Source organism: Daldinia decipiens (genome assembly GCF_022478715.1).
Source record: "Daldinia decipiens strain CBS 113046 unplaced genomic scaffold F4813scaffold_2, whole genome shotgun sequence".
Lineage (NCBI taxonomy): Eukaryota > Fungi > Ascomycota > Sordariomycetes > Xylariales > Hypoxylaceae > Daldinia > Daldinia decipiens.
Genome location: NW_026054545.1, coordinates 339,702 through 359,913, shown reverse-complemented (window position 1 = coordinate 359,913; position 20,212 = coordinate 339,702). Strand labels below are relative to the sequence as shown.

The following is a 20,212-nucleotide window of genomic DNA, read 5'->3' as shown; positions in this document are numbered from 1 at the left end:
CCCACTAACAAGGCAGAACTCTACCAACATCGAAGTTAACGACTCTATACAACATACAACCGTGTATTTTGTCAAAACTTAGTAGAGAAGCTATAAACTGCCGGGATATTATCCTATACACCACAGAAAGCTCTCCTGAGCTATAGAAACCGGCAAGAATGGCGTTGAGTATGCAATCAATAACCCCGCCATGACTTTGATAATTTACTAATATTTTCTACCTTAGATCTCGACCTCCAGAACGGTATGCTAAAGAATACAATCTATGGCAGTTATATACAGTATACACCAGGTGCTAATATATATTACATAAAGCTTCTGTTATAAAAGATGAACAGGGGCGACCTTTCATCATTGTTAGAGAGTGAGTATTGAGAGTTTCGCCGTCTATGTTAATACAGTTAGCTATACAGCAAATCTAACCTCCTCTATTCAGTCAAGGCAAGAAGAAGCGCCAGTATGGCAACGAAGCTGTCAAATCGCATATCCTCGCCGCTCGAACCGTTGCAAATATTGTCAAGACCTCTTTAGGTCCTCGTGGCCTCGACAAGATCCTAATTTCGCCCGACGGTGACATTACGGTGACCAACGACGGAGCTACCATCCTACAGCAGATGGAGATTTCAAACCACGTTGCGAAGCTCCTCGTCGAATTATCTAAGTCTCAAGACGATGAGATTGGTGACGGTACGACTGGTGTGGTTGTTCTAGCCGGTGCTCTCTTAGAACAGGCTGCCGAACTTATAGACAAGGGAATCCACCCCATCCGAATAGCAGACGGCTACGACCAAGCCTGTGATATCGCAGTGGCCGAGTTAGATCGGATATCAGATATCATCGAGTTCAGCCGGGAATCAACAGAGAACCTAGTTAAGGTAGCTCGGACAAGTTTAGGCAGCAAAATCGTATCCAAGGCACACGACCAGTTCGCCAACATTGCTGTAGACGCTGTTCTCTCCGTCGCCGACCTCGAACGAAAAGATGTCGACTTCGAGCTGATCAAGGTGGATGGTAAGGTTGGTGGCGCGTTGGAAGACACCATTCTGGTTAAGGGTGTAATTATCGACAAGGATTTCTCGCATCCCCAAATGCCGTCAGAAGTCAGAGACGCCAAGATCGCCATTCTCACCTGTGCGTTCGAGCCGCCGAAGCCCAAGACCAAGCATAAGCTAGAGATTACCTCGGTAGAGGAGTTCAAGAAGCTACAAAACTACGAACGGGAAAAGTTCATCGAGATGATCCAACAGATCAAAGATACCGGAGCTAATCTGGCTATCTGTCAGTGGGGTTTCGACGACGAAGCTAACCACTTATTACTACAGAACGAATTACCCGCGGTAAGATGGGTAGGCGGTCCGGAGATCGAACTTATTGCCATTGCTACGAATGGTAGGATAGTGCCTCGATTTGAGGACCTGAAGGCAGAGAAGCTAGGCAAAGCTGGTATTGTGCGAGAGATGACGTTCGGTACTACGAGAGAAAAGATGCTAGTGATCGAGGAGTGCGCCAACACAAGAGCCGTGACGGTGTTTGTCCGAGGAAGCAACAAGATGGTAACTTTTCCTTCACCCCCTTTCAAAGTATGAGCGTGACTAATCCACTACTAGATCATCGATGAAGCCCGACGATCTCTTCATGATGCCCTCTGTGTCGTACGAAACCTAGTCCGCGACAATCGTGTCGTGTACGGGGGTGGTGCTGCTGAAATCGCTTGCTCGCTCGCGGTCGAGGACGCGGCTGTCAAGACGCCCGGGTTAGAGCAGTACGCGATGCGGGCGTTCGCCGAGGCGCTAGACGCAGTGCCGATGGCGCTCGCAGAGAACAGCGGATTAAACCCCATCGCAACGCTCGCTGAGGTCAAATCGCAGCAGGTCAAGGCCGGCCCCGAGGGCCGCGGCAGGCTTGGTGTTGACTGCATGAACGGCGGCAGCAACGACATGAAGCAGGCCTTTGTTATCGATCCTCTCATCGGCAAGCGCCAGCAGCTTATGCTTGCTACGCAGCTGTGCCGTATGGTGCTCAAGGTCAACAACGTTATTGTCAGCGGCTCTGGGGATCAGGACTATTAAGTGGTAAGATGAAGCTTATTCGTTCGCTCTATCTGCCTACCTGTTATCTGCGTCGATCTAGATCTCGACGTGCTGTGTTCGTAATGCTCATGTTCTCGTGGGGGAAAGTGGCGAGGCGCGTCGTTAAGGTTGTAGATATGAATGGTGGATGCGTACATTTATGTATGTACCTATGGAATGGCAGTTGAAGGACTTAACATCAAAGAGTCACGATACGTTACCTACCCCTATCTTTTAGAGAGCCGAGACAAGAATAAGAAAAAAATCTGCTGCCCCGAAATAGCTTATATATGTGCACTTGGGTATGTATATCTTATCTACATCCCCGCGGCGCGTTATATACCTCCTATGAATGCATTAGGCACGCGTAGTGTAAGAAGATTTTCAATATGTATATGGGGTATGAACCCGAAAACGACCGCTCCCCCAACTTTTTATTGCACGCACGCTAAAAAGACAGATACCCTACTATATACCAAATACCACCGTAGACGAGTGCCGGGGACAACATTAGTAGTGCCCGCGGTAGACAGGTAGGCGAATAAACGACACGAGTGAGTCGGCGGGTTAATAACAGTAGTCCCCTAAACAAACCCCCAATATCCCTAACTAGTCCATCATACCCCGACCCCGAGGTAAGTAGTATAACGGCGTGTGCACCGCGTAACGTGTAGTAGGCGATGGAAGTGAGTAAGTAAGTAGGAGATATCCCGTCCTCCAAGTCCTACTTATAGCCAGGGAGTCCTTTTTGCCTTCCTATACGCCCCGCTCCCATTCACTCCTTATATATATATATACTTCAAAAGAGACAGTTTCTTACTTATGCCTTCTCTTTAATTTTGTTTTCTTAGGTTGTCCAGGCCTATATATTTACGTGTCGAACATAGGTGCTTTCTATCCTCCTTACAGCATTTCCAATCGATCGGTTGGAAATACACTACACCACACCAATCTCAATACTACCCTATCGGATATCCTTATTCGACCTACGATGTAATACCATACCACATAGCTACACGGCGCGGTTTACGCGAACCCGAACCCTTGAGCATTTTCGAGCGCCATGGACAGGCGCTCTCGGAGCACCTCCTTGTCACGGTATTCTGGGAGTAAAAGGGTACCGTAGCACGTATATGCGGTGGGTAGGTGGCCGCCCTCGCCTTCTTCCTCGCCGTTCTTCTGGACTACGAACTGGATGTTGGCCATACCGCCGACGGGCACGCGGTCGCTAGCAGTGACAAACTCGAGCAGCTTGCGGCGCATACGGCTGTCGTATCTTTTAACAATAGACCAGAAGTCGCGCACGGTACGATGTGATCCGTCCCAACCAACGTACCGTGCCGCGCGGCGAAGTTCTCCGACGTCGATCTCCTGCGTACCTTCCGCGAGATTTTGTAATAGTGATGGCGTCAAGAGTTGTAGAGACTTTGGGTGCAGACAAGCCCGGAAACCACGAGCAAAGGCGTTGAATTGGGGAGCGACCGAGACGTCGGTTAGGTATCGGATGTAGTCGCTCACATAAGCGTTACGGTTGTCGCCTGTAACTAGTGGTGCATCGCTCGGGTTAGATGCCGAGAGGGGAGTAGACTCCGGATGACTGGAGAATTGTGGCCAGGATATCGAATTCGACGACTCCATTTCGCGTGAGACGGGCTGGCCAAACATGGACGTGGAAAACTCGTAAGTTAGAACGAAGACGTCCTCTATAGAGCCATCCTTCTCATTCCATTCAAGAATGTTGGTCAAGCCATTAGCGAGGTCCGGCCACCCATCAGCGATGTGATGCAGCTCTGTGACGGGCTCACCTAGAAGCTTGCGGTATAGGGCTTTTGGGAACGTGATTGGAAGAGTCAGTCCATTATAAACGGCCAGCGACATAAGCAGCCCGATTAGTTCGAATTTCCATTCCGGTTGGACAGAACCGGGCTGAAACCAGGTCATCCGCGTCCTGTCGTCGATGACAAAGGCGCCGTAAGTAGGATTTAAAGCCTCGGCAATGGCGAGACGGAAGAATTCCTGTTGCACGCCACCAGAGTCGAACCCTTCTTCCCCACTGTCTTCTCCGAGATGAACCTTTAACGGCCTCATAAGTTCGCGTTCTTGCCGTCGCCAGAGTTGGTCGAAGGCATCTCTGAGCACGTTTTTACGGCTGATGTCAAGGATTAGGTATTTGGACGATGGGATCTTCAATAGATCTTGAAGTACGTTTCTCTGGTGCGACTCCGTGACGAGGCTGTCAGCGGCGATGATGGCTTCGATTCGCCTTTGCAACGAGGTGGACTCTTCGTAGGAACGACTCATCCGCGAGAAGTTGATAGCCCTGAAGTATGAAACCAACGACGTAGGATTAAAAATATACGGATAATCCAATATATGAACCTTTTGCCTAGTCGAGGTAAAGGATAGCCATGAAACCGGCATCTGAATAGGATCGAGACGGTCGCCAAAATATTCGGCGCGGAAATGCACGTCGCCTAGGAGGAGAGATTGGCGCTTCTGGTCTACTCGACTGTCAGTTTAAAATTCTTATAAAATCGCACGGGAATACTAACACATGGCCGTCATCAGCGAGAGGGCACCACCAAAGGGGCCATCCCCAGAAATATCTGGCTTGCCCTCCCATTCATGAAGCATCACAGCTCTTGCCCAATCCAAAAGTAAAACCGGAACTCGTTTTTCGTGCATGCTTCGCTCAGCTTTTGAAAAATGCAATGTCGACTGCGTAGAAGACTCGAGGTGTAATAGTAATAACTCAACGACATCAGGTTCTTTAACTCCATCCTCCTTATCTAAGTCTAGTTCAATCAGCTCGTCGAAGTATCGGCGTGTTGGGATCACCCTAAGCAGCCTCCTTGCTAACCGGAGAGCCATGCTATCTGTAAAGGCGTCTTCATATTGTAAACATAAGGGAGTTGGCTGCCTCGCAACTGTACCGCCACCAGCGAGAGAAAGCCCGTGAGCTCTAATACGAGACATGTCATTTAATTGTCTCGAATCGTTTACTAATGGTGCCGCAGCGACCAGAGCGTGAAAGCATACAGACATGAGCGATGCAGCCTCTACGTTAGTAAATGAATTTTTAACACCAAGGAACATCTTTGAAGTCGGCGACCTCATAGATTGCAAGGTCTTCGGGGGCGCAAAGAGAGCCGCCAGGGCAATCCAGAGGCTGTCGAAGACGAGGTTGGGAGCTACTCTTGTCAAGCGTAACATGCAGTACCATAGTGTTTGCGAGTCAATAGTACCATTGGCGCTGGTAAACGAGTCCAATACGGCCTGAGGGTCACTCAGGACATGGAATATACTCTGTTCGACAAACAGCTTCCATTGCAACTTGAGATCTTGTGGATAAGAAGCTTGGGATTTCCTTTTCCTCTTCCACGGCTTGAGCCTATTTGACGACCGTCTAATAGATTCATCGACGGTCGGTGGCTCTAGGAGATGCCTCTCAGAGGTAGCGTCTTCTTGTAAAACGTCGCATATGAAATTGATTGCTTGGACATTGAAACGTGACAACGATTGTGGTAAGTAGCAATCCAGCTCGGACGTTGGATCTATCTTGCCGGTAGTTTCTAGAGCGTCTTGAGCGTCTTGAGCGTCTTGAGAGTCATCAAGAGGGTCTAAAGACCGCGTAGTCTCTGCACTGCTTGATGTTTCTTCGCCATTGATTCCATCCAATTGAAAGCAGTGATCATCTATGTAGGAGTGAGGACTAGGAGGCCCTACGATTTCCCTTTCCGGTAGTGTATGAACATCGCTTTCCATAACCTGAGATGCGGGTCGCGCTATAGCTGGCGGAGGTCGAATCAGTCCTTTGGATACTTTTTCTGGCTGGGTAGGAATGTTAGGCGATATGAGCCCTGTTTCGTCTACGATAGAGTCGACCGGAGGCTCGGGCACAACTTTAGTCTGAGTTTTAGAAACGGAGGATGGACGAATCCGGGTATTAGAAGTCCTCCCTTGATGGGGTGGTAGGGTTTGAGGAGTGGAGTTAGAAACTGGCGAGCGATCAGAATGTACTCGTTGGTAGAACCCAGTAACCTCGTTATTAGGTGAGAGTGCTCGTGTGGTATATCGATGAACCTCAGAAGCCCCCCTAGGGTCGACTTCGTTCTCCGACTCGGGCCTTGAGGGAGTAGACGTTGGACTGGTCCTCCCGCTCTGTCCTCCTAATTGAGATACGGCTTCTCGAAGCCGTTCAATAGACTTTAGTGTATTATCTACGGCCGTGACTCTCTTTGACATACTTTCCATATTATTCGGTGCTAACCACTCTAACATCTTAAACGCGACAGACCCAAACATATTAGCAGCGAATGAGCGGTAATCTTTGCTGGCCGACTTTTCGGTAATCTGTAGTCTATCAATACCACCCAGTGGTGACAGTGGCTCAGTCTTCGTCGCTTCAACTTCCGGGGATCTGTTATGGTCTTGGCTGGTCTCCTTCCGATTCATCTGTGCAGATGGCGAGGAGCTTGCTATCGGTGATTGACCCCTTTTCAACGCTACTCGGCCTGGAGCTCCCTTCGTCTTGGGCCCTAGGCCCGTGTAAGTCGGACCGCTTGTATCGTTGGAAGATGCGACACGCTTTAGGCTAAGTATGAGTGGTTTTATAGCATCTGTGGGACCGGCTGGAGGGTGTAAATGAGGGCAGACTCGACTATCGGCATCGTCCTGGCTTGCCATGAATATGGCCAGAGTCCTTGCACTGGTAGGATTATATCGGCGAATCGGGGCTTTACCAGCCAGTCGTTTTCGGCAACTAAAACACGATGGGGTAGTACAGGCACTGAAGCCGCATCCATAACGCAGTTGGGCTATGAACCTATAGCAAGTTAGAAGAGTAATTGGAGAATATGCGCAAAGTTGGACGACTTACTTCTCGACTAGTAACTGGAGATCATGGCGACGACTGGCGCGATAGATGGCGTAAACCCTCTTGGGATTCTCGACATCGATAACGAGTTCTTTGATCTCGGATGGCGCATCTGCGGGTAACCGTGGAAAGGGGACCTGTTCCCAGAGAGCGGCTATGATGTCAACCTCGAGGATATTGTGGCCAGGATCATCGTCCGCTGGCCGATTTACTTCCCGCGTCATGACATATGGTATAGACAAGCCCCCCGTATAGGAAGCGAACGTCGGATCGTAATAGGTGTAGATTTCAATGGTAAGGCTCGATGGCGGGGGAGATTTATTGAGGTCGCGAAAGCCGGCAGTAGGATTTAATCGAAGGCGTTAAATGTTCGAAAGTGCAGGGAGGAAATTAGGAAGGATAGATTACATGTAGGTAGGTACCTATGTAAGGTATGTAAAGTAGGTAAGGTAGAGAAGGTTAGGTATGGTATGTATAAGGTAGAGAATACGGCAATTAAGATCGCGCAATCCTCGGTTATTACTAACCTAGGTAGGTAGGTATGTATATGTATGTATATATACGCTTAGGTCATCAACATAACGAAGGAAGGTGTATTGAAGTTTATCAGATGAAGTTATTAGTCAACTGTCAATGACACACGCGACCGGATACAAATGATAGTAATAAATGATATAAATGAGGTAGATAGGTAGGCGGTCGTAATATCGTAGCACTAGTGGGTATCAACTCCGAGCCGCACGCAACAACGAGAACGTATGAAGTTTCCAAGGCTGAATGCATCCCCATTCCCTTCTATTGGCTTATCTATTTATTCTAGCGTCATGTACACTGGATATACATATGCATGAATTTTACCTATGGGTGTATTTTCCCCCACAGCCCCATCCCATCCAATGAGCGGGAGATCCCAGGATATAGATGTGTTAGGTACCTAGGTATGTATGTAATCTATTATTTTAATACATATATTGTAATTCTTTACATATAAACGTGTATCTGAAGCTTTCTCAATACCGATATTTACTTATAACGGGAAGAAGAATGTATTGTATCACTAGCGCTAAGTTTAGTAAAGCTTACCTATGTAGTGTTAGCTTATACACTACCTACTAGGTATATGAACCTAGGTAACTTTCGAGTATAGTGCCTCCGAACTGTTAAGACGATATATTTAATGATTGTCTTTATGCATTAGCCACAGTTGTATTCTTTTATTTTCACTGAAGGCTGTTGACTAGACCTGCTCGGATTTAATACTGTAGGTATTTGAAAACTTGATATAAAGTGATACTAACTATTGCTATATGATCAAGTATTAGGTCAATAGAAGAGTATTATTCATTATTTCAAAAGATATAACTAAACATATACCCATAACTAATCAAATATACTGTTGTGCAAGTTTACATTTAACGTAAAGATGATGTGAATTATACATAGGTACACTTACATTCCGGTTAATCCTTAATGTGATTGCTTAAAGATGAAATAACTTCCACTTTTCTGTTAGTTACAAATAAGATGAGTGACTAAGGCATATATGCATTTAAGAAAGGGATTGGCCAAGCACTTATCGGCTTTCATTTGTCAGATTTAGTATTGTACAATATACCAGTGTACCTGCAAGACTCAGCCTCGATACCTGTGGGATGGTTCTAGAACTGACGTATGAGTACAACTTAAAATAATTTTCTCGGCAAAAAGTGGTAAGGCAAAAGGAACTTAAGAGGGTAAAAATAGCCCCACCAACGCCACTCCATCTAAGCAGAATTTCAACGATTTAATTCTGCAATTCTGCAATTCTGTAACTCTGATCAATTCCGTTTCTACTTTGGCATGCAACTTTTATGACACATCAGTCCGATTAGTAGGCCACAACTTCTTTGCAAACAATTCAAAATCTATTACAGCCGGATTTGTTTAATTCCCTCCATAAAAATAAAAAATTCTTGGCCTTCCTTTCTCCGAATTGCGATTTGAAATCACTCAGATTTTATTTTAGTACAACGAAATCCGAGACGCTGTGACCCAGTCGCATCAAAATTAAAGCCTCATCAACCCCTCCCCCTCCCTATCGGAGCGCTACACACAAAAGTTCACCAACCGGCACTTCCGTTGTTGACATCTCCCGTGTTTCGTAGAAGCATTGGTTTTCGTCATAACCTACTCCGGTAACCGTTGCAATCAAATCACAAGATTCTCATTTGTGTTCCCCCAACCACAATGGCTACCATCACGGGGAGCAGACCCGCAGGCACGGCTCTGTCTAATAAGCAGGAACCCGCGCCATCTTCCCATCAATACACTTGCAACACATGCCAAGTAGCCTTCCGCTTTGCCGATACACAGAAAGGTCACATGAAGAGTGACTGGCAGTATGTTTTCCCCTTTGTCTACTTTTACATCCATGGAATGATTAATCTAACGTGTATCATGCTTTTACTTTTATAGTCGATATAACCTTAAGCGTCGCGTTGCGTCACTGCCTCCAATTACATCTGAGGTCTTCACTGAAAAGGTCCTACAAGCCCGTGCTGCAACCAGCGCTGAAGCCGATCGTGCCGGATTTCAACAAATTTGCGAGGTCTGTCAACGGACTTACTACAGCGAGAACTCTTTCCGAAATCATATTTCGAGTCAGAAACACAAGGCACGAGAGGCAGCTGTGCAACACCGGGGACCTAATCACGATGACGCTAGTTCCGTTATGAGCTCTACCTTTTCTCTCGGCGACCCTGTACCTTCAAATAACAGCGAGGAAGTTGACTCTGTTGCTGAAGATGAGTTTAATGAAGTAGTTGAAAGCATTCAAAAGGCTAGTTTAACAGAACGTCCTTCCCCAGTCAAGCGCCCATCAAATCCCCATCCTTCAGCAGAGGCACAGCACAAGAGACAACATCCTGTGTCGGAAGATCCTAGCGAGGCTGCGTCTGGCACTTCAACCCCGGTTCCGAATCTTACGTTGAAGTCATGCTTATTCTGTAATTATGACTCACCAACCGTCCCGTTAAACGTTGTCCATATGGAGCGCATCCACAGCATGTTTATTCCTGAGAAGCAATATCTGGTTGATCTGGATGGCCTTATTGGCGCATTACAACAGCGGATTCAAGAATTCCATGAATGTCTGTACTGCGGGAAAGTTAAGAATAGCACAATTGCTGTACAAACGCATATGCGTGATAAGGGTCATTGCAAGATACCTTATACCTCGGAAGATGAGCAGGTTGACATTGGTGATTATTATGACTTCAGAAGCACATACTCAGACGGCGAAGACTCGGAAGATGAGTCAGTAGACGATGGTAAGCAGAACGGAGGAGCTAAGCTTGGGGCTAGACGATCAGCCAAAGCTGTAGGAGAAAATGGAGACGAGATTATGGAGGATGAGGGCTGGGAAACGGACAGCTCTACTTCGTCTTGCAAGTCTGAAGATCTGGGCCCCATTCCCGTCGACCACCACTATCGGCAGTACGAGCGGCTGGAGAAGCATCCTCACCACTCATCTCATGATCCGCGACATCATCATCAAATGGATGGATGGCACTCGCATGCTCACAAACATCGAGCCATTTTTTACGATGATACCGAGCTACATCTTCCTTCAGGCCGTGCGGTGGGCCACCGATCTCTGGCTAAGTATTATCGTCAGAACCTACACAACCACCCTTCAGCCGAGGAACGTGCCGAGAGACTCGCTATTGAAGCAGCTTCATCTGAGGGTGATGCCATGGAAGTTGACGACGATGCCAAGAACAGCAACGGCCAGGTTTCTCGACGTGAAGGTCGCGGGCGTGACGGTGCCGTTGTAAGCCGAGCGAATGGTGGAAGTGGTATGTCGGGAGTGACAGACCAGAAGAAGAAGGAAGTGGCTCGTGCCGAGCAGAGAAGCCGTAAGCAAGAGCATAAGGCGGCGAGACAAAAGGAATGGGCACTTAGCAAGCAGGCCAACCACCAGAAGTATTACAACTACCAGATCTTGTAAGATTTTACACAAGATAAGGAGTTTCTTGGCGGGCAGCTCAGACCTGGAGTGTTGCCATCATCAACAATTGCAAGGGTAGTCTAGTCCGACTGCAAATTTAGCTTGGCAGACCGAACTAGCCGGTATATAGAACATGCAGTTGACAATAAAATAAAAACAACGTTGCGTTTATACTGTCTAATGAATTATCAAGCGCCCAGTGTGGGATAGCGTTTACGATTAACACTCGGGATAGGCACGGGAATATGACGTCGGTCCGAGATATGAGGAATACCGGGGTAGCGTAGATAAGTGTCGCATATATTAAGTAATGGCATTTATGACATTACAAGATACCTTGATCCTAGGTATCTTCCGGGGAGAATTCAGGCCGATCTTACTAGGTAAAATGATATAACCTTAATCGCCTGCTAGTTCTAGTTAGAGAAGAAGCAATTATAGCTCTTCTTCCTTTAATTAATACCTAGGTACCTACCTATGTACCTAACCTATATCATCAAATTTCCACTTCTTTCTGCAACCAACTTACACATATTTACCCAACCCTGTTTATCTACAGGTAGTTAACAGGTAAATAAACATATCGTCAATGTGTCATAGTTAACTATAAATCATCATACCATGCAAGATTCAAAGCAGTTCCCCATATATGTCCCTTTTCAGCTGGGTTCCGTTCCGCACTATCGGAACGATGCTGTGCCTCTTATTGGACCAAAAACGCCCGTATTTCACAATCAGATCCTATCCTAATTGAAAGGATCAACATCCAGGGGCGCATAGCCAAGCACACGTATTTATCCGTGTTGTTGATAGGCCAATCGATGATAATGCGTGCTCTTCCCGCAACACCTATAAGAATCAAGCTTTGGCAGCTCTAGTCAAGCTCTTAATAACCCGTCACTTGGCATTCCTGTTATTTCAGCTAGAGCTTAGGTAGTAGGTTAGTTAAGTCCCAAGACAAGAAGATGCAGCTTGTTACTACCGCCGCTATCTTGTCAGCCCTGCTGGTTCGATCCAGTACCGCGGCTGACGATACCGCCTTTGTCACGGCCTCCCCTCACGCCGGCTCAGCTACTTCGGACCTCTTTTCACCACCGAGCAGTACGTACTACTAATCTCATTAACCTACCTTACATAGGTATATAATATTTATGTATATAATATATACCCTGGTATGTAGTCGGTTAGTTCCTAACAAAAAGATAAGCCTCGGCCGACTCTGCACTCTTCCCACCAGAGGCTGAAGTCGGGTTCCCAGGACCGACACCAACAGGTGCCGAACCCGCCGCAATTCAAACCGCGGCGGCCTATCCGTATAATCGGGGACCGACGAACCAGTTCCCTTTAATCGCACCGCAGCCTCACGGCCAAAGTGAGACATCGGACAAGTTCGATATCACCAAATATTGGGGCAACTTGTCACCTTGGTATTCCCTATCTTCTGCCGATTTTGGTTTGCCAGATACAAGCCCCCTCGCACCGCCGGGCTGCAGTGTCACTCAAGTACACCTCTTGTATCGCCATGGTGCCAGATACCCCACTACCGGCGCCGCGCCGGCCCAGTTCGCGGACAAGATTGTGAATGCTACTAAGAAAGGGCTGCAGGTTAAGGGTGACTTAACATTCTTATCCGACTGGACCTATAAGCTGGGTGGTGAACTACTTTCCCCGTTCGGTAGGAGCCAGGAATTTCTCCTCGGTATTCAGCACCGCCAACTCTACGGCCACCTGCTTAATAACTTTACCGAAGCTGGTACTATTCCCGTCTTCCGGACCGAGTCTCAGGACCGTATGGTTAAGTCTACCGAGAACTTCGCCGCCGGCTTCTTCGGTGTACCTGAGTACTTGGATCAGGTGAACATCGAGATTCTTGTAGAAGCACCAGGCGTGAATAACTCGGGTGCCCCCTACTATGTCTGCGACAATGCCAATGTCGTTAGTCGAGGGAGCATTGGGACCACCATGGCTTCGAAATTTGCGAAAACTGCTTTCAACGCCACCCTTGCTCGTCTGAACTCACAGGTGAGCCTACTAAATATTCCAAGATAAAAGGAAGCAACAGGTTACTGATATGTTTAAGGTCTCCGGTATCGAGTTCACTCCCAGCGACATCACTGCGATGCTTGAGCTTTGCGCTTATGAAACCAATGCCCTTGGGTACTCTGCGTTCTGTGGACTATTTAGCCAGGAGGACTTCTTGAACTTTGAGTACTACTATGATCTTGTATGTCGTAACATATCGACCTTCTTCCCCACCACTTTCTGGCAACGAAGTATACTAACCCATCCAAGATGTTCTACTACGAAAACGGTCCCGGATCACCTGTTGCGGCTGCCCAGGGCAAAGGTTACCTACAGGAATTCGTCGCGCGCTTCACAGGTGAATACCCAGAGGCTTGGTCAGCCCTGAACCAGACGTTCGACAACTCGTCAACCTACTTCCCCCTCAACCAGTCCATCTATGCCGATGCCACCCACGAAGTTGTCGTCCTCGACACCCTCACCGCTTTCAACCTGTCGGCATTATTCAAAGGACCCCCTCTGAACCCCAAAGGAAACCAAAGAGAGAACAGCTTCTCATCCAGCAAGCTCGTTCCATTCGCTACTCACTTCACCACTCAGGTTCTCGAATGCTCAACCTACCAACCTACCAAGCAGATCAGGTTCATCGTGTAAGTCTCCCCCCACTTTCCATCAATATCTATATTGTCATGCAACGAAATATGCTCATAGATTCCCTAGAAACGACGCCGTCATCCCCGTCGCAGATACCCACCCCGGCTGCCCTGTCGACCCGCACGGGCTCTGCGCATTCGACAACGTGGTGTCGGTGCTCAAGGACCGCATCGACGAGATCGACTACGATTACGACTGCTTCGGCGACTACACTGCCGAGTCGGGTGTCGACTACAACGGTAGAGCACCCAAGAATAGCTAGGATGATAGGTCGCAGGCACCTGGTAGCCTGCGGATCGGAATGGTCACCGCGATGGCAGAGGCTTTTTTGGTCTTGGGAAGTATTACTGTGTTCGCGTTGCGGATGTAATTTGGGCGGTTAAGGAGTCTGCGCACCTGAGATATTTGGTCGTTTTCGGCCTTTTGGGGCAATGAAAAGAATTCAAGAGTAGATAGAACCCCCAATTAGACATCTATCGCGTGCAAGGTACGATCTGTCATATATACCTAAGTGCCAAATATCTAAGTGTGTGTAATAGTGTGATGGCTAAGATTGTAAGTTCGAGCTATAGTACGTACAGTAAGAAAACCATCACCCCTCTGCCAACTTCCAGCCGAACAGAAGTGACACAACTGAAAGTGCATATTGGAGATAAATCAGTTTCTGTTACGGTCAAAGCCAACAAATAAGATTATCTTGGAAGTCGTTACTGTATCAATATCATACGGGGAAAACTTTGTTTATACCAATAGGAGCTATGTATAGCAACGGGTATACTCTATATTATAGTCAGACACGGCATAACTCTACTGTCGTTATTATGGCAGACTGGGCAAGGGAGAGGCCGCCTCATAATTTTACCGTGGTGCCTACTGAAGTTGCGTGAGTTCCAGTCCGATTAGTAGCTGTAATGTTTCACCAGAGCCAAGAGATTCAGAAAACTTCTATTATATAGGTATGTTCTTTATCTTGGCATGTACTTATATACTTATATTAGAACGAATAGTTGCCAATGTCATTGGTAAACTAAAAATATTTAGAGTTAATTACCATAATTCTGGTAGATCTATATTTCAACAGTTATAAGTATTATATATGGAAAGAAATAGAGAATAAACATGGCTGCGGGCTCCAGGTCTTGCCGCTGGCAGTTTCATCGACTTTTCCCACACCACAGTTCGTGTACTCCGAACTTAGGGGCTTCCCATCAGCATGTCCAGCGCAATGCACACAAAAAGTTGGGACTCGAGTCGGGCCGCCACCGTACTCGGACATAAATACATTGAAGCCTAGTCAATGCTTAGCACAGATGAATTACGAAACCGTCTCGAGATCAGTGGCCTGAGGTCGGATAATCAAAGCTACTCGCCGTAGTGTGCTATCAGCGGTGCAGTTGGGGCGCCGCGAGACTGCCCAGCTTGCCACTTAAGGATACCCCAGATATAGTCTGTAGATAATGTTACCGCACTCTTTGGAATTGTTGCTGCAGTAGTGAAAATCGCTCAAGTGAGGATCTTAGTGAGCATTTTGATAGGTGTCAGTTTTACTGGTGTAAAGTATAAGTCAAGACAATGGATTAGATTTGCCTAGACAAATCTTCGCATGCTAAGTTTGATTTTATAGAATTTAAAGACTTTAAAAAGAAATGCTATATTAAGAAACTGCTTGGCTATGGTTAAAGGTTCAAGATATCCATGTGCAATAACGAATACCCATTCATATTCATCTAACGCTTTTGACGCCTCCATAGGCTTGGGCCTCGTGCTATCAACAATCCCCCCCAAAACAAACCCCAACGCCAGTTTTCACTGCTTGGGGTGATTGTAAAATGAATATATGATGGTATGCGAGGCTTGATGGTCCATGCTAGTCGTAATGCGTCCGCACGATGTGTGCATGTAAATGACAGATTCCATCCGAAGTATAAAATATCAAGCCAAAGTATAGCTGATGACTGTATTCGCTAAAGTTTGAATCGATGTGTAGTCAGTATACGCCGTATTGGTGACTCACAAGCATTTCAGGGGGGAGGATTAAGTACCTAATGCTTCTTTGTAGAGTAAGGAGAATAATACTGTCGTTGGCGCCTAGTTTTGCTTTTTATGTGTGATGCCGCGAATGTATAGGAAACGACCGGTGTGGACATCCTGGAGGGACTCGATTTGGCCTTTCACAAATGCCATTCTGATCGGCTTATCCGCGTCTCTGTCGTAATGGTAGATGTATTCGCGATCCTCCTTGTCGTAAATGGAGCGCAATCTCGAATGGCAACCATTCTGATAAATAATAATGACTCTTGGCAATGCCGATGCTAGACCATGTCGTTCTGGAGATGGCTGTGACCGCGACGGTGTCGATACTGCAGTGTCTGCGATGGATTCACCTGACGAGGACACTGGAGTGCTTTCGGCCGATGCCCCTGGAGCGCTATCTTTCACCTGAGACTGTTTGCTAGGAATAAAGAAAAGATCGGGCGTGGTAGGAGATAGTTTGGGAGTCCAATCAGTAGTTGGACTGGGGGTCGGAGTCGCGGTTCTGCTTTGGCTATCCATATTTGAATGATGAGTATGTTTGGTTTGGGTGAAAAATAGAGATATGACTTCTAAGAGTCGGGATAGATAATGTAGAGAGGAAGGTTTGCTATGCCCTATATGAAGGAAAATTATTCTGTTGTTTAGAGACAGGGCAAGAAACAGCTCGGGCTGATTTAGGGCTTGGAGCTTTGGGACTTTGGGACCAAAATGAAAGTTTATTATTATGATTATTAGTGTGCTAGGTTCAGAAGTTGCTCCCGGAAGTTCTCTCTTTTTGCATAGATAAGAATTATACGGTTGCAAGCACTATAAAATTCAGAAGGCACTTTGCGATGCCCCGTTTCTAGTCATTATCCTCAAAATAATTCATACTGCTAGACGACGAATACGAGTAAGCTCACCATTCTTTTAAGTTTTAAGATGAAGATTTGGTAGGTGGTGAGAAGTATGTAAAAGCCTTGACCGTTGACAGCAACCGAATAAGCCTTTCTTAACTATATTTGGGAATGCAAGAGGCCCAAACGCTATACAAGCTCCCCAGGAAGAGCACCCGACACGCCCCTATCTCTAATCTTGTCAGCAAAAGACACACGATACTCCAGATTGAAAATTTAAACTATTCATACAAAATACAGGCAGTATACGAATAGTAATATCGCTTTTGAATAGCCGTATCTATCTTATACCTTCGACTACTATATATTTACTCCCTAAAAACAAGGAGAGAATTTCAATATGACTTCCAAGATACTGACCCTATTCTATTTCTCTCCTCCTTCAGTCGGTTTATCTTCTGGAGAGAAGTTTAAGCTGATACTGTTAACACAGTGTCTCTCGTCTGTTGGGGTTGGATATCCTTCTCCCTTGAAGACGTGGCCAAGATGACCACCGCAATTGGCGCAGCAAATCTCTGTTCTTTCCATACCCCATGAGCTATCAGTATGCCTTGTTACAGCGCCGGGAATGCTGTCAAAGTATGCCGGCCAGCCGCAGCCAGACTTGAATTTGTGATTTGCCTTGTATAGAGGCGCATTACAACCTGCGCATGTATATACTCCAGAATTGGAGGTAAATTTATCGTACTTCCCAGACCCTGGCGCCTCGGTACCCTTTTCTCTAAGAATTCTAAATTGTTCTGGGAAGGGTAAGTTAGTAAGTGCCCGAGCGCGGATGGGGGCGATGTTCATTCTGGGAGAAGCCCGGATATACCTTTAGTAAGAACAGCGCGCCATTCGTCAGGTGTTCTCTGGTCCGGATACGACATATTGCTTGATTGGCTAGAGCTTGAGCCGAACAGACTTCCTATGAAGGGAATAGTCGGCATAGACTTCAATGGTGTTGTGTTGTGGCGTAGTGATTGATGAGCTAAAGGACGAAGCCTAGTCGGGGTAGAAAAGGCAAAGAAAGCTCGGAATAAGTTGGAGAATTGGGATAATCGCATTAGTTGTGATGATATGAGAATAGGTTTATATATCCGTTGATGGCATTAATAATTGGAATTATACTATAGAATTATGTGAGAGTTGATGCTATGATTTGGAATCACGGTTTCGCTATTTGGAGGAAGTTGAGTTTGTAGTATGAGTTGTAGTATAAGAAATGCTTTAAAGCCGCGCTACCGAAGACATGGATGGAATTACATATGCAGATGTCGTCAGCGACCTGCCTTCGAATGCTTTAGTGCATGAAGCGCCCCACAGCCTTACTACATGTGCATACATATGAGCAGGGTCCTCGGTTAGATATCAAGAACAAAGATAACGGATTAATTCAAAACCGCGGTTTCCGATATGCAGTGTGCGGGCAGTTACCTCTTTAGGTGGGCATGTACTATTATGTAATAACTACGTAGGTACTTGAACGCTCAGACCAAGACTAAGGCCAAGACTAAGACCAAGACCAAATCGAGGAAAGCCACAGTTTCATTCATTGCACTTCGTTCCATTCTTGCACTTTAGAATTCCATATCACTGCCACACGATCAATTACTATCCCCTTTCAACTCTGCTTTCAGGCACCCCTTTCCAGCCACCTACTTCCATACCTCTACTTTTGGTCCACAAAGTTGCCAACTTGATAATTCGCATATTTCACATATATTCCTGTTCGTTGTCGGTAACGATCACGCCATGTCTAGACGGCCTCCCAACCCAGCTGCTGAACGAGCAGCCCAAAATCAACAAACCATTAAGAGTCTCTTGAAATTAGACTCCAACAAGATATGCGCCGACTGCAAACGAAATAAACGTGTGTCCCCTTAAATATGCCTCGTCTACTAATACCGACCTCCCGGACTCACGCTTTATTATAGATCCGCGATGGGCGAGCTGGAACTTGGGTGTCTTTATCTGCATTCGCTGCTCAGGAATTCATCGAGGGATGGGTACCCACATATCGCGAGTCAAGTCTGTTGATCTGGATTCGTGGACAGACGAGCAACTACAGAGTATCCTGAATTGGGGCAATGCGCGCGCCAACAAATACTGGGAATCGAAGCTGGCTACTGGCCATGTCCCCTCCGAAGCAAAGATCGAGAACTTCATCAGAACCAAATACGAACTTAAGAGATGGGTAATGGATGGGCCGATGCCAGATCCTGCGAGCCTAGATGTTGAAGGTGATGACGACGTTCCACTAAGCATCGTGAAAGAGAAGCAAAGTTTAGACAGAAAGGAGTCAATTCGGAAAAGCTCCGTCGGGAAACAAGCTGCGCCGCGTGGTATAGCACCTCCAGCTCCCCAAGCAGATCTCATTGGTGGCGACGATATCCCTCCGAGAGCGAGTACCGCCGGCCCAGCTTCTTCACAAGTTCCTCCCAAGTCAGCACCAGCTCCTCCAAAAGCAGTGAACACTAAAGACTCTCTCCTGGGATTAGACTTTTTCGGCGAAGCGCCGGCTGCACCTCCGCGCCCAGCAAGTACGAATAACGCGGGTGGAACAGGCAGTCAATCGAGGCCTGACCTCAAACAGTCTATTCTATCTCTCTATGCTTCGGCCCCACGGCCTCAGCAAGCGCCACAGCAGCCGTCACACTCCTCTTCTGGACCATTCGGGGGGTTTGGAGCGATGCAATCTCCTTTGCAATCCCCGACAATGGGACACCAACCTCAGAAGTCAACCGGTGGGGGGCTGGAAGACGCTTTTGCTGGCTTGAGTTTTGGAAAAGTACCACCGCCGAAGAGTCCACAGAATGATGCATTTGCTAGTCTATCGAACATATCGAGCAACCGATCTACCCCCCAGCCTGCGGCTTCGTCCTTCTCTGGCCTCAGTGGGGGTGGCTTCTTTGACCCCAAGCCCGCTCAATCGGTACTGCAGCAGCCGAGGCCTTCAGTATCGCCATCTAACAGCTTCGGCGCATTTGGTACACCGGCTGCTCCGTCAAAACCAACACAATCTTCTTCGGCAGCTTTGGGCGATCTCTTTGACTGGTCTGCTCCTGCTCAACCAGCTCCGTCTAAGCCAACCCCTGTACCTTCATCAACTACTGGCTCTATCTTCAACCTCTCCGCAACCCAATCAAAGCCGGTCCCCGCACCAGTGCCAGTTACAAGTACGACCGCCTCTTTGAGCACATCTGCATTTAACAATTCGGATGTCTGGGGGAATGCGTGGAGTGCTCCTGAACCCAGTCCGGCTGCAGCTCCCAAGAGTCCATTAGCAGCTAAGTCCCCTATAAGCGGCGGTAATGACTTTGGCGCCTGGGGCAATACCGGCGGATCATTTGCTAGTCAGAGTTTAGTGCCTGGTACCTCTGGAGGGTTTACTGCTGCCCCAAAGGTGGCAGCGGACGAGGAATTCGGAGGTTGGACTAGTAGCACAGGTGGAAATTCCAACAACAACAACGGCGGATCAAAACCTGGTGGGGGATTTGGTGGTGATGATCTATTCTCTAATGTTTGGCAGTAAGTTGCCGGTCGGCTGCCCGGTATGCTAGGAGATCAGACGGAATAGGGGTTTGGTTTGTCAATTTTTAAGTTGGCCATCGCTACGACTGCTCGCTATGCATGGTCTTACAAAGCTAATTGTCAAATACGAGCTTTACACATAAGGTAAAGCCAATTAAGA

At 47.1% G+C, this 20,212-nt stretch overlaps 7 protein-coding genes across 7 annotated transcripts; 4 read left to right on the top strand and 3 right to left on the bottom strand.

Moving 5' to 3' along the window:
- Window positions 1-158: 158 nt before the first annotated feature.
- On the top strand, window positions 159-2,069 carry F4813DRAFT_384791 (chaperonin Cpn60/TCP-1 family; the record flags this gene model as incomplete). Its single annotated transcript, XM_049246148.1, has 5 exons — window positions 159-168; window positions 227-244; window positions 316-364; window positions 437-1,553; window positions 1,608-2,069. The coding sequence occupies 5 exons, from the start codon at window positions 159-161 to the stop codon at window positions 2,067-2,069; spliced, it is 1,656 nt and encodes a 551-aa protein (XP_049104042.1).
- Window positions 2,070-2,850: 781 nt separating this feature from the next.
- Window positions 2,851-7,372, bottom strand: F4813DRAFT_97215 (uncharacterized protein). Its single transcript, XM_049249098.1, has 3 exons — window positions 6,949-7,372; window positions 4,622-6,894; window positions 2,851-4,570 (listed from the first exon to the last, which is right to left on the bottom strand). The coding sequence occupies exons 1-3, from the start codon at window positions 7,167-7,169 to the stop codon at window positions 3,096-3,098; spliced, it is 3,969 nt and encodes a 1,322-aa protein (XP_049104041.1). The 5' UTR covers window positions 7,170-7,372; the 3' UTR covers window positions 2,851-3,095.
- A 1,799-nt stretch (window positions 7,373-9,171) lies between these two features.
- On the top strand, window positions 9,172-10,933 carry F4813DRAFT_378451 (C2H2 type zinc-finger-domain-containing protein; the record flags this gene model as incomplete). Its single annotated transcript, XM_049245335.1, has 2 exons — window positions 9,172-9,323; window positions 9,400-10,933. 2 exons carry the CDS (start codon window positions 9,172-9,174, stop codon window positions 10,931-10,933), a joined length of 1,686 nt encoding a protein of 561 aa, XP_049104040.1.
- A 641-nt stretch (window positions 10,934-11,574) lies between these two features.
- Window positions 11,575-14,140, top strand: F4813DRAFT_97170 (phosphoglycerate mutase-like protein). Its single transcript, XM_049249097.1, has 5 exons — window positions 11,575-12,034; window positions 12,141-12,955; window positions 13,014-13,157; window positions 13,226-13,605; window positions 13,676-14,140. The coding sequence occupies exons 1-5, from the start codon at window positions 11,899-11,901 to the stop codon at window positions 13,869-13,871; spliced, it is 1,671 nt and encodes a 556-aa protein (XP_049104039.1). The 5' UTR covers window positions 11,575-11,898; the 3' UTR covers window positions 13,872-14,140.
- Window positions 14,141-15,697: 1,557 nt separating this feature from the next.
- F4813DRAFT_384787 (uncharacterized protein) lies at window positions 15,698-16,162 on the bottom strand (the record flags this gene model as incomplete). The annotated part of the gene is made up of 1 exon (XM_049246147.1): window positions 15,698-16,162. The coding sequence occupies one exon, from the start codon at window positions 16,160-16,162 to the stop codon at window positions 15,698-15,700; it is 465 nt and encodes a 154-aa protein (XP_049104038.1).
- A 213-nt stretch (window positions 16,163-16,375) lies between these two features.
- On the bottom strand, window positions 16,376-17,802 carry F4813DRAFT_343395 (SelR-domain-containing protein). Its single transcript, XM_049241531.1, has 2 exons — window positions 17,354-17,802; window positions 16,376-17,279 (listed from the first exon to the last, which is right to left on the bottom strand). Exons 1-2 carry the CDS (start codon window positions 17,583-17,585, stop codon window positions 16,906-16,908), a joined length of 606 nt encoding a protein of 201 aa, XP_049104037.1. The 5' UTR covers window positions 17,586-17,802; the 3' UTR covers window positions 16,376-16,905.
- A 289-nt stretch (window positions 17,803-18,091) lies between these two features.
- Window positions 18,092-20,197, top strand: F4813DRAFT_343392 (ArfGap-domain-containing protein). The gene is made up of 2 exons (XM_049241530.1): window positions 18,092-18,391; window positions 18,456-20,197. The coding sequence occupies exons 1-2, from the start codon at window positions 18,274-18,276 to the stop codon at window positions 20,051-20,053; spliced, it is 1,716 nt and encodes a 571-aa protein (XP_049104036.1). The 5' UTR covers window positions 18,092-18,273; the 3' UTR covers window positions 20,054-20,197.
- Window positions 20,198-20,212: the final 15 nt, after the last annotated feature.